We start from the raw sequence: 14,606 nt of genomic DNA on the forward strand, positions 1-14,606 counted from the left end.
AAGAAAGAAAGAAAGAAAGAAAGAAAGAAAGAAAGAAAGAAAGAAAGAAAGAAAGAAAGAAAGAAAGAAAGAAAGAAAGAAAGAAAGAGTCAATTATCTCATTCTCCAAGAATTGTTTCACTCATCAAGAATGATTTCCCTATCCACCTTCCTGTAAAGACAGTGGCCTACAGATCCCCCATGATCCCATGATCACTACATTTCTAAAGCCATTCCTTTTCTTTCTTGGTCTGGCATGAGTCATACTCCCAGCTGTGGCCTCACTGTTAGCTGAGTGGGCTTTCCTTCTACCCACCCCGGGCTCCATAGAACCAGGAACTGGCCATTTAGTTGCCAGAATAAAGGAGAAAAGCAGGTTCTGGCAGCTTGAGGAAGAGAAGGAAGTTGTAAGCATGGAAATGGAACCATTTTGCCTGCTTTGGGTTTCTCCACCAATTTGGGAAGTGGGATAACTTACCTATCTTTGAATATTTCTTCAATAAATAGGACAAAATGAGATACGATAGTATTACGGGAACACCAAGTAATAATCTGCCATTGGCATCCCAAGCTCATAGGCAGAGTTGCTCTGGGACTGTGGATATTATGGAACTGGTAATTATCAACAAAGTAAAGCATAGTTATTTTCTTCAATGGGAGCTTTTGAAACTACTCCAAGGAAGGTGAAAATAATGAAGGTATGAATTGGTTATAGGAATTGGTAAGGCTCAGGAAACCCCACAGACAAACAGTCTGGTATTGTGGAAAAGGATTGTTTAAGATAAGCAATGCAGGCTGGGCGCCGGTGGCTTATGCCTGTAATCCTAGCTACTCAGGAGGCTGAGATCTGAGGATCATGGTTCAAAGCCAGCCAGGGCAGGAAACTCCTGTGAGATTCTTATCTCCAATAAACCACTAGAAAACCAGAAGTGGCACTATGGCTCAAGCGGTAGAGCGCTTGCCTTGAGCTGAAGAGCACAGGGACAGTGCCCAAGCCCAGAGTTCAAGCCCCACGACCAACAACAACAACGACAAAAAAATGATGAGCTAGGCTCAGTGGCTCAAACCATAATCTTAGCTACTTAGAAGGCAGAGATTGGAGGATCAGTTCCAGGCCAGCCAGTGGGAGTGGATCATTTCACAAGATTCCATCTCTGTTCCTGGCTGCAAGTAAGGATGCATGTCTACTATCACAGCTACAAGGGCAGCACAATGGCTGGGCACAGTGGCACCCACTTGTCACCACAGTGACACTAACAGGTGCATGTAGAAAGATCAAAGTCCAGGCTGGCCTGGGAATAAAGCATGATGCTACAGTGAAAATAACCAAAGCTGGGCACCTGTGGTTCACACATGTAATCCTAGCTACTCACAAAGCTGAAGGGGACCTAGAAGATCAAGGTCTGGAGCCAGCCAGGGAAAAAATTGTCAGAGAGACTCCATCTCCAAGTAAGCAATAAAATGTCAGACTATCGGGCATGGCTGAAGTGGTAGAGCACCAGCCATGAGCAAGAAAACCTGATCAAAAGCACAAGAATCTGAAGTTAAGCTCCAGTAGTGGCAAAAGAAAGTAAAAGGAAGGGGAAGGGGAAAACAACAACAACAACAACAAAAGAAAGAAAGAAAGAGAGAGAGAGAAAGAAAGAATTCCTAATTCAATAACTGAATCCAGGTACACTGAAATGGTTGAAATTCTTGCTAAAGAATTCACAAGTCTGGTTTTTAAAATGAAAAATGACCTCAGAGTATTCAAACAAATAAATGAATGAAGGAAGGAAGTCAATTCAATATCTGGACAAGAAAGTTATCAAGAGTTAGGCATTAATTCTATCTGTGCATCTAAGAAGGCAGTGCCCCTGTAACTTCCAAGAGTCTAAAGCTGACTTCAACTGCATAGCTTTTATAAGCTTTAGAGCCAGTTGTGTTTGTAGCTGGAGACAGAGGATCACAAGGTGGAGGCAGTCTGGGCTACATAGCAAGTTCAAGGCTAGCCTGACCTACGTAACAGTAAGATTCTGCCCCAATAACTGAAAAATGAAGGGAGGGAAGCAAGGAGGGAAGGAGGTGGGAGGGAGAGCCCTTCTTCCTGAAAGATAATGGACATCTGCTTTGCTAAACTCCTTCCGGCACACCATTCCCCCACAACACTAAGAGAAAGTAATCACTCCGACCTTTACTAATATTCCACTACACGTATGTATAATTTTTCTTTTTGTCCCACATTATAGTGCTTTGATCTCTGTCTCCTTCCATGAGAGAAACTATTTAGCTCCAGCATGCAGACTCTGGACTCCAAACAGCTTAGTTTTTAATCCTAGCTTTACCACTTATTTACCAATTGTGTGACCATATGCCAGTTTCTTAAGCTTGGAACTTCAGTTTCCTCATCCATAAACCTATGCACAACATCAAGTACAAATCAGCCCACACATCATAGGGTTGTGAGAACCCTATGCTTTAACATAAGTCAAAATGCCCAAAGAATATTCAGTGCAGAGTGTACTTGATGAAATGTCTGCAATTAGCAGGAATTCTTTAGCCATTTTGACAGATTTCTCTTGTATCCTAGCCAGAAAGATATGTCAGGAACAATAACAAGTACTTCTAAAAGGCTCAGTGTACATATATCTTGCCCACTTTTAACATTAACTTGAACCAGTTGGATGAAGGCTGTGAGGCTGTGTTGTCACTAAATGTTATAGAATTATTTTCCCTTCTGTGGCTGCAATACTGTTTCATTGTGGTTATTAATAACTGAGACCACATGTTCAATAAGATCTAGATCCAAATCCTAGCTTTACCAGCTTTGTGAACTTGAGTGGAGATGAATACCCCATAATCTTGTTAAATAACTATTTCTTCATCTACTGTGTATAGTCTATGTGAAGAATAAAGGAGATTAATCCATATCATTGTATGCTTGTATTTAGCATCAAGTCTGCTACATAGTTAGCCTCAACAAATAGAAATCATACTAGAAATCTATTCCTACTTTAGATTCTGGTCACATATACAAATTCTGGATTAGCCACTTACCAGTCTTATCTGTTCTGGTAAATGTATTTTTGATGCGTTTGAAAATGAGGTTAGTGTAACTCAGAAGCTATGTTGGTTCTGCCATGATTTTAACCAATACATTATTTATTTCTTAACAATTAAAATATATAGACCATCAAAGAGATGACAGAAAATAGACAGAAGTGTCACAAGTTTATGTAAGTAGTGCCTGAGATACTACAGATACCAATGAAAGATGTTCAAGGACATTTCCTTCTATAGTACAACAGTAGGATGATGGAAATAAATGGATTGATTAACTTTAGATTAGTCATAACTTGAAATAGTGTTTACTGGAAATGAATACCCTGCAAGACCTACATTTTGAAGGTAGAAGCAGGAGTCCCAAGGCTTACAGCTATAAAAGACTGCAAGTTCATGTACCAGTTGAGATTTTACTATGCTAGTATTTTTTAGTAGTATGTTAACATTTGAGTTAGTGCTTAAGTTCCAAAGCTTCCTAGGGGCTGAGCAGTTTTCCCATTTGTCCTCATAAGCCTCATTATTGTATTTTGTATGTCTGTTCCAGTACAGAAGACCTGCTGTTCTGTAAACTTTTTACTTAAGGTTGATGTTCTACCACTTAAGCCATACCTCCATTTCTGGCTTTTTGCTTGTTAATTAGAGATAAGAGTCTCATGGACTTTCCTACTTGAGCTGGCTTTTAACTTCAGACCTCAGATATCAGTCTCCTGAGTAGCTAGGATTACAGGCATAAGCCACCAGCACCCAGCTTGAGTTTCACCATTTTTTTTTTAGTTTCAGTATTTTTAATATATAACTTTTAATAAGAGGATTCTTCAAGAATATATATTGCCACAAACACTCTCTTTAAGTCTTACCCTTCTGTATCTAAGCTGTTTAAAGAGAGATCGCTGGCTATTCTTGATTTTTCTGTTTCTCTATGGTATGTCTATGTTTTCCTGGATTTTCAGAATTCTTTGAGAATGACATATGTCATTCATTATTATCCACTCACTGGTACCACCAACTCTTGATGATTTGAATTAGGTTGACTAGTTGCCTGCAGTGTGCAAAACTGCCTAACAGTTCAAGAATTTGATTGTTACATTTAAGAGACTTACAGTCTAGCAGGAAAAAGGAATATTTATGAATAAATGCTCACTTACAGTCTAGCAGGAAAAAGGAATATTTATGAATAAATGCACTCTAAATGGTATATATGAAGAGCAAGAGACAAACTTTATGAATGAGACATCTCACAGTCCTAGATTGTTTTTACCCATGTCATCTTCTAGAATTGCTATAACTGGGTTTGACTTTCCTATTTCATGACAGTTACTTCCCTTTTGCCATTCACATTTCATGTGACAGTACTTCCTTTTCACCATTCCTAGGCGTTTACAGGAGTTGCTGGAGCACCCACTGCTTTTGGCTTACCTATTTTTGTGTGGTTTGAGGAAAAAAAGCATGTATCCTGAGCTATTTTTATCTAGCCATGTTTGTGTTTCAGGATAACCCTGTTATGTGGAAGCTGACAAATATATGTAGTAAAGGGGAATACATCATAGCTCTTTTATTCTTTATAATATTCACTTTCCTACTCGTGCAAATCTGTTTTGAAAGATGACTTGTCTCAGCTGGGTGCTGGTGGCTCACACCTGTAATCTTGGCTCCTCAAGAGGCTAAAATCTCAGGTTCTCGATTCAGAACCATCCAGGGCAGACACATCTGTGAGATTTTTATCTCCAGTGAACTAGCAAAAGGTCAGAACTGGAAGTATGGCTCAAGCAGTAGAGCACTGGGCCTTGAACAAAATGCTGATCAAACCTGTGTCCCCGAGTTCAAACCCCAGTACCAACTCACACAAAAAGAAATTACTTATCTAGAAAAAGACATCACAAAATCAAATGCAATATAAATTGGAAATGACAAATTTCATGGTTTCTCAGTTTTTCACCCAAAGGCTGTTTTGGTTTTTCCTTTTCGCTTTTTAAACCATTGACTTTCTGAATGGTTTTATGACTGTTCCAGGTCATAGCCACAAAGTCTGGGCTGCTTCCAGCGCCTCCGTGTAGCATGGCTCCAGAATCCAGGGGCACATATCCAAGTCATTACTCAAGTAATTCATAGTTTTTCCTGGCTTCCTCAGAGCTCTGAGCCCAGATGAAACATTTGCTCTTCATTCTGCATAATGTGGTCTTATGTAGGTGACTACTTGGACATGAAAAAAAAAAAGTTGGGTTTTGTGTGTGTGTGTGTGTGTGTGTGTGTGTGTGTGTGTGTGTGTGGTTTGTTTGTTTTTACTGTCACAGAATCAACAGTGTGCTACAGTTAGTTATGGCAGAGTACTTGAAACCTCCACAGAGACATGTAGGACAAATACTACTCCCCGTAATGCTACGCTAAAAGAGAACCAACAGTGTGTTCATATGTTGCTACATTTCCTTCTAAGATTTTTTTTTTTGGCCAGTCCTGGGGTTTGAACTCAAAGCCTGAACACTGTCTCTGAGCTTCTTTTTGCTCAAGGCCAGCACACAGTGCCATGTCCAGCTTTTTCTGTTTATGTGGTACTGAGGAGCTGAACCCAGGGCTTCATGCATGCTAGGCAAGCACTGTACCACTAAGCCACATTCCCAGCCCTGGCCTCCTAGGATTTTTCTTTAATATTAATGTGCAAAGAATACATTTCATTTGTTTGAACTCAAGGCCTCCCACTTGCTAGCCAGGCACTCTATTACTTAAGTCACTCTACACATAACACTTTTTGGAACTAAATAGAAGTTTACTATTTATACCAGGTAATTTACTTCTTTTAACTTTTATATTATAGAAAAATTTACACATCTTCAAAAGAAAATATACAGTATAACGGACTCCCATAGAGATAGTCACGGGCTTTCACAATGTTCATCTCTTGGCTAAATGTAAGCCACTAGCATGACCTCTGTGTATCTCTGTATGGAAAATGAGGATTACTTTCTCTTTTTCCTATTATATTTTGTATCACAAGCTATATGACCCAGGAGTTCATGCCTGAAATCCTAGCTACTCAGGAGGCTAAAATCTGAGGATCAAGGTTTCAAAACCAGCCCAGGCAGAAAGTCTTTGAGACTCTTATCTCTAATTAACCAGCAAAAAAACAGAAGTAAAAGTATGGCTCAAGGGGTATAGTGTGCCAGGCTTGAGTGAAAGAGCTAAGGAAAAGCACAAAGCCCTGAGTTCAAGATCCCACCTTCCACGCATGTGCGGACACACACACACACAAATCAATCATTGTAGAGTATACTTATTTATTCATTTATTTATGTTGGTACTTTTAAAACACACAGAAGCAGCTGGGTACTGGTGGCTCACATGGCTCACATCTATAAATCTAGCTACTCAGGAGGTTAAGATCCATTATTGTGGTTGGAAGCTAACCTAGGCAGGAAAGTCTGTAATTCTCTTATCTCCACTATACTACCAAAAAAGCTGGAAGTAGAACTGTGGCTCTACTGTGGTAGAGAGCTAGCCAACACAAGCTCAGGGACAGTGTCCAAGCCCTGAATTCAAGCCCCAAGACTGGTACACACACACACACACACATACACACACCCACCCCCCCACACACACACAGAAACACATTAGAAAAAAATTGTCTGTCTCTCTCTCTCTCTCTTTCTCTGTCTCTCAAAACACTGCTACCCAGTAACAATGATATGTATGCCAATGGGTGACATTTTGTGTACAATAAACTACAATATGTATTAGTATATAACACAATGTTATATACTAATATACTGAGCCACCTTCTCAGCCTGATTTATTCTTTATTGTATAACTTTTCTGCACTGATCACATATAATTGTATAATAATACAATATTTTAAAAAAGAATTGGGCTAGGAAGGTGGCTCAGTGGTAGAGCGCTTGCCTTGCAAGCATGAGGCCCTGAGTTCGATTCCTCAACACCACATAAGCAAAAAGAAAAAAGCCGGAAGTGGCGCTGTGGCTCAAGTGGTAGAGCGCTAGCCTTGAGCTGAAGAGCTGAGGGACAGCGCCCAGGCCCAGAGTTCAGGCCCCACGACCAGACCTCCAAAAAATAAAGAAAGAAAGAATAAATCATCCATAATTCCTTTACCCAGAGATAATATTAACATTTTAATGTCTTTGTCTAATATCTATGCTTTTTAAAGCAGCTTTCATGAAATGTGATTCTCATACTATACAATCCATCCATTGAAGTGTGTAATTCTAAGGGTTTTTTTGTCTACTCCCAGGATTGTGCCATTACCATAATCAATTTTAGAGCATTTTTAATATCCCAAAAGAAGCCCAATTAGCAAACCTGAGCAATCACTTTCCATTTAGCTATAACTGCTGGTACCATCAGCGCAGTCACTGATCCTTTTCTGTCTCTGTGGGTTTGTGCAATCTGGCTATTTCACATAAATGGAAACCTACAGTGCGTGGTCCTTTGTTTCTGGTTTGCACTTAATGTTATACTTGAGCCCTACCTCTAGTCCCCTTTTCTAGTTTTTTTTTGCCAGTAGGGTCTCCTGTTTTAGTCCTGGCTGGTCTCAGATCACAATCCTCCTATCTCTTCTCCAGAGTTGCTGGGACCATTACACACAGCCACTGGGGCTTCTTTCTGAGGTAAAGAAATTATTCTAAAATTGATTGAGGTAATATTATATCACTTCGAGTATATTTAAAAATAAACACACTATATAACTTATATGGGCAATTTGTATAGTATGTGGAACATATTTGAGTAGAGCTATTTTAAATAAAATTATATCAAGCCATACTGGAACAAACCCCCTTAGTTTTAGACATTCAGATTGTTTCAGTAATTAGGTCATCATACCAGATAATCTGACATACTTCTCAGTACATATGCATCTATTTGCTCATATCTGGTGGCTTCAAAAAAGAAAAGAAAAGAAAGTAAACTCTTTTCCTAGTACTATGTGTTATTATGTTAAAAGGTCTGTCCACTTTGGTTTTGTATATAAATTCTAAATTTCTTTTTGATTTTACATAACAAATGTTTTTAGCATTTCTTTTTTGCTTTTTATCTTTCTTTCCCCCTGTTTTTTTTAGTGGAACTGGTCTTGAATGGACTGGGCAGAGCCTCTTCCATCTGAGTCACTTCGCCAGTCCCTTTTTGAGTTGGATCTTTTATTTTTTTCAAGATAGGGCCTTCAGTCCTCCTATTAATGCTTCGCTGGGTCACTAGAACAACAGGTACATGCCACCACACCCAAATACTAGTTGGGATGAAGTCTTAATTTTTTTCCCCAAAGTAGATGCAAATTACAATCCCCAATCTCCTCCGCTCAAGTAGCTAGAATTGTAGGCTTGAGCCCCCACCCCTGGCTTTATTTTCTCCCTAAAAATTATTTGACCAGTTGAGTATCTGAGTAAGTAAAGCTTTCTAAGCTAAGATTCCATTTCTCTACTAACTTCAATATAATTCAACAGAACAGGAAAGAATATTAACACACTTATTTCTCTCATGCTAATAATTAACTAGGGGAGAAAGCAAACAGTTTAGTTCATAGATATCAATCTATAGTTAAGCCGGGCGCTGGTGGCTCACACCTGTAATCCTAGCTACTCAGGAGGCTGAGATCTGAGGATCGAGGTTCAAAGCCAGCCCGGGCAGGAGAGATCGTGAGACTCCTATCTCCAATAAAACCACCAGAAAGCCGGAAGTGGTGCTGTAGCTCAAGTGGTAGAGCGCTCGCCTTGAGCTGAAGAGCTGAGGGACAGCACCCAGGCCCAGAGTTCAAGCCCCACGGCCGGCCAAAAAAAAAAAAAAAAAAGAAATCAATCTATAGTTAATACAGAGATTTCCAAGTATTATTTTCATACCTGAGAGAACACCTGGTAGCTCCTGTCAAAGCAAGGATATAATCCATCCTAAAGTACTAGAACATAGCTGATATCTCTTTCCCTTTCATTTACATGCAGTCATCACTCACTCCCTTAACATCTGAACATTCACCGTGAATGCCAGCACTTGAGCTACAGAAATCAGAAACATTCGTGTACATGTTAAATAAATTTTAGATTTTCTTTATGAATATCAAAGACTTTCTTTAGCTGAGTGCTCCTGGCTCATGCCTGTAATCCTAGCTACTCAGGAAACGGAGGTCTGAGCATCACAGTTCAAAAGCCAGCCTGGGCAGAAAAATCCATGAGCTTATCTCTAGTAAACTACTCAGAAAAGGCCAGAAGTGGTGCTCTGGCTCAAGTGGTAGAGCACTAGCCTTAAGCACAAAGAGGCTCAGAGACAATGCCCAGGCCCTGAGTTCAACACCCAGGACAGGGATGGGGGGGGAAGAGGTTGGGGGAGTTTTCTTCCTATATAGGGTAAGTTTTCATCTTGTCATCTCTTATTTTCAAAAATGAATACAACTAATGCTGCAGAAAAACTGGCACTGGGGGTAATAGCCATTTAAACTTATTGTTGTTTCTTGAATAATTTACAAGTTTTGTTTTATGACAGTACTGAGGTTTGATCGTAGGACCTGGGCACTGTCGGTTAATTTTTTCTTCTCCTAAAACTAGTTCTCTACCACTTGAGCCGCAGCTCCACTTCTGACTTTCTATGTGGTTAATTGGAGAGAAAAGTTTCTGCCCAGACTGACTTTGAACTGTGAGCCTCAGATCTCAGCCTCCTAACTAGCTAGAATTAGAGGCATGAGCCACCAGTGCCCAGCTCTAACATGAGATCTGTGGTGAATTCTTCACACACATTTTCAGGACACTGTCACACCCCAGGGCTGTGCAGTTAGGATGCTGATGGTAGAACCTTGTCTTGCTGGGAAAAGAACATAAATTAGCCTTGGGAGCTTTGGGCACATTACCAAGATTGGATGAATGCCACTTTTACTTAATTACAAGAGATCCTGAATTGTGGGCACAAAGCCCAGCTTAAAAGAAAACTAAATAAAATCCTGATTTTTCTTTGACAATGCTTATGAGGGAAAGAAAAGATCCATCTTTCCATCCAGCATGAAATTGAAGAGCCATGAATTGCCAGCTAGAAATTCACATTCATCAGACTGTCAGTGAGCAACTATAAATTTTGAACTGCTAACTGGACTCTGGAAAGTAAATGAGTCATTTGTACCAGAGCAAACGCTTGTATAGCATGCCAGCTGCAAGCCTACTTAGCAGCGGCCAGGTAAAAGTCTCGTTTTGCTCCCATGATGAAGGCCTTTGGGACACATAGACTTGTCACTACCCCAGGAATGCCAGCAGTTCTGTTTGGCTTTGATTTATATTTAGCACAATTGTAGAGACTTTGCACCTCGCTCTTAGACTTCCTTGTAGTTGTTTGTTTTTTAAGTCATTCTTTGATATCACTGTTGCTTTTCACTCCACTGTCTTTTATTAACTTCCTACAGGCTCTTCAATTCTTTTTTTTTTTTAATCATTGTGACAAAATAGACATATCATAAAATTTGCTGTCTTTAGGAATAGATAATCTCTATGAGAGGGCGCTTCACATCCGAAAACTCCTCCTGACCCTGCCCAGGTCGGTTCTTATTGTGATGAGGTACCTCTTCGCCTTCCTCAATCAGTAAGTACCCTGATGTACCCTCATGCTCTGCCAAAATGTCTACCTGAATTCTGCCAGTGTGCTTGGATCCTATAAACTATTTATCAGCAGAATCAGAGAGAAAGTGATTGAATATAGACTGAAGGCACATTTTTCCCCCTCAGATAAAGGCCTTGGCGTGATATATGAAAGCTGTGTCCCAGATGCAAAAACTATGACTGGCTAGAGTTGTGAGAAAAAAAATCCAATATTACTAAAAATAACATTTTCCAGTGAAATGTGTGGTTTTTTTTCAACTTCCATCCAAAGCTAATGTCATAAAGCGTTTGTCAACGTGATGAAAAACACCTGCTCATTGCAGAAATTTTCTGTAATTTTTAATGTCATAGTCAGGGTGAAGTGAAATTGGAGATGTAACATGTAAAGATTCAAAAATGAATGGCTGCATATTCCCCATAGTGAGACCTTGTGAAGCAGGAAATATTTCTAAACCAATAGAACAAATATCAAAAAGGTACCACATTAGCTGGGTGCTGGTGGCTCATGCCTATAATCTTAGCTATTCAAGAAGCTGAAATGGTGGTTTGAAGCCAGCCTGGGCAGGAAAGTCCATAAGAATCTTATCTCTAATTAGCCACCAGAAAGTGGAAAGTAGAATGTGACTCAAGTGGTAGAATACTATCTTTGAGCAAAAAAGCTCAAGAACCTAGGTCCTGAGTTCAAGCTCCAGGACTGATACAGAAAAAGACAACAGAAACAAAGCAAAACCTCATATTCTTTTCACAGAAACTTTACTTTGAATTTAGGCAACTTTTTAGTTATATTACCTCCTGGTATGTGGGAACATCTTGCCCAAGTCATATTCCAAGTTCTCATGTTACGCAATAGTTCAGTTAAATGGTTGGAAATATTAGAAATACAGGGCAAGTCAACGGTGGAGTAAGCTTGGAGAAATGTGCTCTCCTCTCAGTCTGGCATGAATTCCCCTTTATAAAATATCCTTCCTACAATATTTTCTCAACTCTTGTTTCACTTGAGGTTTTGCATTATCAAAGCCATGAAGATTTATTACAACCTGTTGGCTAGGCCTGAAATCAAACCCACAACAGGTTAGCTCCAAGAGCCAAGTATTAGGCAATAGGTAAATGCTGGCAGGGAACAAAACAGAATGGGACTCAACTGCTTGCCCTGTGGTGCCTAAAATAGTCCCAAATGATAGTAATAGAAGCTATTTGTTCTGAAAGCTGCTTGCTTCATTTTTGGTTGTATGTTTTCCCCCACCCCACCCAGTAGCAATTCTTGCTGGCCCTCTCCTTGCTTTCTAAAATTTTTTCTGACACATCTGAGCAAAATGAACCACAATTGAGTAGGAAAACCTTCTGTTAATTAAGGAAGTTCTCAAAGCCTGAATCCAACTCATCATGAGAATGGAAAATGCACCATGAGTCAGATAATTGGCCTTGCTTCCCATGGTTCTACCCAAAGATGGCCTCCTGCTTCTGTTATCTGCTTTCTTCCAGAGATCAGGACCCAACCTTTAGCTCAGGACACTTGAGAGAGGAATTTTGCACAGAAAGATTAATCTTTTCTATTGTAAAATTTAAAACTTGGAAATACTGTTTTTTCTTTTATTGCTATGAATTGGTTATACAAAAGAGTGTTAGTCTAACAAATCTGTTTATGTATAAAAGGCTTCTTGTTCATAATCACCCCTCTACCATATTCTCTCCCTCCCTTCTTCCCCTAGGAAATGGCATTTTCACGTCAAGCTTTGGCCAGGATTAAAATAAAACCCTGGAAAAAGATTGTGATTCTTCTCACTGAGCTCCAATGTGTCATTTGTTAGTCTGTTTTTATTGATTCAATTTTTTAGGTACTAGGGCTTGAACCTCAGGGCTTTGGCGCTGTGCCTTGATTTTGTTAAGTCTGTCATTCTACTACTTACGCCACAGCTTTAATTCCCCAGCATGTCTTTTGACAATTAGACCATTCATACTCTGAATCTTCTGCCCGATGCTCCCATTTTCAAAACGATCTGTAATGTGATCGTTGGCTGTTAGTGTGAAGTTCTTTTTATAAGACTGAATATTTGAGACCTGGCAGAAGGGAAGCACATATGTTAGCTGTGGAAATGATGCTTTTGCGCTTTCCCCTTTCTAGAATATCTCATTTCTGAAAAAAAGGGTAAAAGATCATGTCAAGTGGTATCTCAGTTCCTTTGTGTCTCATTATCTCCTTTGTGACTGTCACTGAGTCTCCTTTTTCTCCTTCACTTGTCATCTGTTCACCTGGATTGTACATTTCCTTTCAAGATTGACATTCTATACACTCAGAGATAACGTCTCCCAACTGCCTATGAAAGCAACTTGCTCATGTATATTAGCGACATCAAATAAAGAGCCAGCTCTTTCCAAGTCACCTGTGAAAATATTTCACAAATACCTATTACACTGCATTTGTAAATTAGCATGAGACAACTGGAAATCGTCTACCAAAGTATATGATTAAATGAAGTTTTTAAGTGAAAGATTCTCTTCTCCTTCTCTTGCCCTTTAATGTCTTTTATACCACAGGTTGCCTTCTGGTGTTGACAGATTTACCTAAAAGAGATGATAGAGCCTTGAGTTATTTAATTCCTTTTAGTAGTTACAAAGAAAAGATGCTTTGTTTTCTCCTACATTTTCTCAAGATTTACAAGGGAATAAGAGTGAAATGGGAGATATTTTTGAAATTTAAAACCATCCATAAATCTTTATGGAAATTGTATTGCCCCTTCCAAATTTATGATCAGCATTGAGAGCCTGACATAATATTTACAAATGGATTTCATCTTCTTGTTCCAGGTCTCCATCATCATGGATATTATATTAAGCTCTCTTGAAAAATAATACTTCATAAAACAAAGTTTCTACTGAGTTGAAAGTCCTATGTCATTTTACCTTTCCTCCATGGCCCTGGTGTCAGCTGTAAATGGGATGGAATATCATTTTATTGTAACACTAAACATCAGATAAAATATTTTAGATCCATGTTTGAAAATAATTACTGAGCACTTATTTTCCATCTCCCCTTGTTCTTGTACAACTTCTTCCTTGTGTCCTTTCATAGTCTTTCACAGTACAGCGATGAGAACATGATGGACCCTTATAACTTGGCCATTTGCTTTGGCCCAACGTTGATGCCTGTCCCAGAAATCCAGGATCAAGTGTCTTGCCAGGCTCATGTGAATGAAATTATCAAAACCATCATCATCCACCACGAGACTATTTTCCCAGATGCTAAAGAACTGGATGGCCCTGTTTATGAGAAATGTATGGCTGGAGATGACTACTGGTAAGTCCAAGAATTTTCATCTTCCCCCTGCCAAAAAACGTTATGGAAGTGTGGCTTTCAACAAGATTTAGTAAATTATTTCCCTATAAGCCACCAATGATTCTAATAGTTTTTAGCCTTTTTTAAGGAAGACTTGGTAACATTTAAGATAAGTTAGAATACTATGATCCCCAGAAACACCGAGTTTTTATATGAAAGTTCATATTTATCCCTCTCTTACCCCTGAGGATTATCTTTGAGAAGAGTCTACCCTGTTGTGGTTTGTTCAGCGAATAAAGCTTTTGATGTTATATGGCTATGTTAACTTTATTGTTACATTGAGTATAGAAAGGATAACTAATTGAATTAATAGCTTTCATTTTTCATTCTGTATGGGGTGTGTGTGAGAGAGAGAGACATAGAGGAAATGAGAGTGTGAACCTGGGCTTGAACTCAGGGCTTCATGCTTTCACTCTGCTCTACTTTTTTTGCTTATGGCTGGTACCCTACCACTTGGGCCATGCCACATGTCTAAGCTTTCCCCTGGTTAATTGGAGATAAGAATCTCAAGGGTTGGGGGCTGGGAAGGTGGCTCAGTGGTAGAGCGCTTGCCTTGCATGCCTGAGGCCCTGGGTTCGATTCCTTAGCACCACATAAGCACAAAGAAAAAAGCCGGAAGTGGCGCTGTGGCTCAAGTGGTAGAGCGCTAGCCTTGAGCTGAAGAGCTGAGGGACAGCGCC

General features: G+C 39.5%; 1 protein-coding gene across 2 annotated transcripts in view; it reads left to right on the forward strand.

Moving 5' to 3' along the window:
• Window positions 1-14,606, forward strand: part of Srgap1 (SLIT-ROBO Rho GTPase activating protein 1) — a 233,201-nt gene that overhangs the window by 205,442 nt on the left and 13,153 nt on the right. For both annotated transcript variants that reach the window (XM_013023272.1, XM_013023263.1), the window contains exons 16-17: window positions 10,470-10,575; window positions 13,663-13,887. In XM_013023272.1, coding sequence (XP_012878726.1) covers window positions 10,470-10,575; window positions 13,663-13,887 — 331 coding nt within the window. The remainder of the gene's footprint in view (window positions 1-10,469; window positions 10,576-13,662; window positions 13,888-14,606) is intronic.

Source organism: Dipodomys ordii, unplaced genomic scaffold, assembly GCF_000151885.1.
Source record: "Dipodomys ordii isolate 6190 unplaced genomic scaffold, Dord_2.0 Scaffold3, whole genome shotgun sequence".
Lineage (NCBI taxonomy): Eukaryota > Metazoa > Chordata > Mammalia > Rodentia > Heteromyidae > Dipodomys > Dipodomys ordii.